At 44.1% G+C, this 945-nt stretch overlaps 1 protein-coding gene across 1 annotated transcript in view; it reads left to right on the top strand.

Annotated features, from left to right (window-relative positions):
- Nucleotides 1–945, top strand: part of HTRA4 (HtrA serine peptidase 4) — a 25,259-nt gene that overhangs the window by 8,517 nt on the left and 15,797 nt on the right. Inside the window, exon 3 of the mRNA XM_011993591.1 lies at nt 180–516. Coding sequence (XP_011848981.1) covers nt 180–516 — 337 coding nt within the window. The remainder of the gene's footprint in view (nt 1–179; nt 517–945) is intronic.

Here is a 945-nt window from a genome sequence, read left to right on the forward strand (position 1 = left end):
CACTCCAGCCTGGGCAACAGAGCGAGATTCTGTCTCAAAAAAAGAAAAAAGAAATAAAGAAAAGAAAACTGTGATGGAGGTATGTTTAATAAGAGTGAGGTTCCCATGACTCTCAGATGATATGGCTGTATCCCCTAACTTTCTTGCCCTCTGTCTATACTATTGTCTTGTGGAGACAGGTTACTTCACGGCAGGATGCCTGTTCCTGTGTACAGTGGCTCTGGGTTCATAGTGTCTGAGGATGGGCTCATTATTACCAATGCCCACGTTGTCAGGAACCAGCAGTGGATTGAGGTGGTGCTCCAGAATGGGGCCCGTTATGAAGCCGTTGTCAAGGATATTGACCTTAAATTGGATCTTGCGGTGATTAAGATTGAACCGAATGTGAGTATTTCAGGGCTGAGTCAGAGTCTGCGTATTTGGAGATTTTTATCTATTTGCTGGTATTTTCTGCCCCACTACACTCTCACACCACATCTTTTCTGTCAAATATATGCTTCTCTCTGGTTTCTTTCTGTTCTTTACTCCTTCTTATTTGCTTCAGTGCCTTTCTATATATCCCTTACCTTTTCTTTTCTCTTTTCTTTTCTTCTCTTTTCTTTTCTTTCTTCTTTCTTTTTGAAACAGTTTCCCTCTGTCGCCCATGCTGGAGTGCAGTGGCTCAGTCTCAGCTCACTGCAACCTCTGCCTCCTGGGTTCAAGTGATTCTCCTGCCTCAGTCTCCTGAATAGCTGGGATTACAGGCGCCTGCCACCATGCCCGGCTAATTTTTGTACTTTTAGTAGAGACTGGTTTTTACTGTGTTGGTCAGGCTGGTCTCAAACTCCTGACTTCAAGTGATCCGCCTGCCTCGGCCTCTCAAAGTGCTAGGATTACAGGTGTGAGCCACTGCGCTTGGCCTCTAACTGTTTCTATTAACTATCAAGCAGTCTTTTTTTTTTTTTT

Source organism: Mandrillus leucophaeus, unplaced genomic scaffold (genome assembly GCF_000951045.1).
Source record: "Mandrillus leucophaeus isolate KB7577 unplaced genomic scaffold, Mleu.le_1.0 Scaffold111, whole genome shotgun sequence".
In the NCBI taxonomy this organism is placed as follows: Eukaryota; Metazoa; Chordata; class Mammalia; order Primates; family Cercopithecidae; genus Mandrillus; species Mandrillus leucophaeus.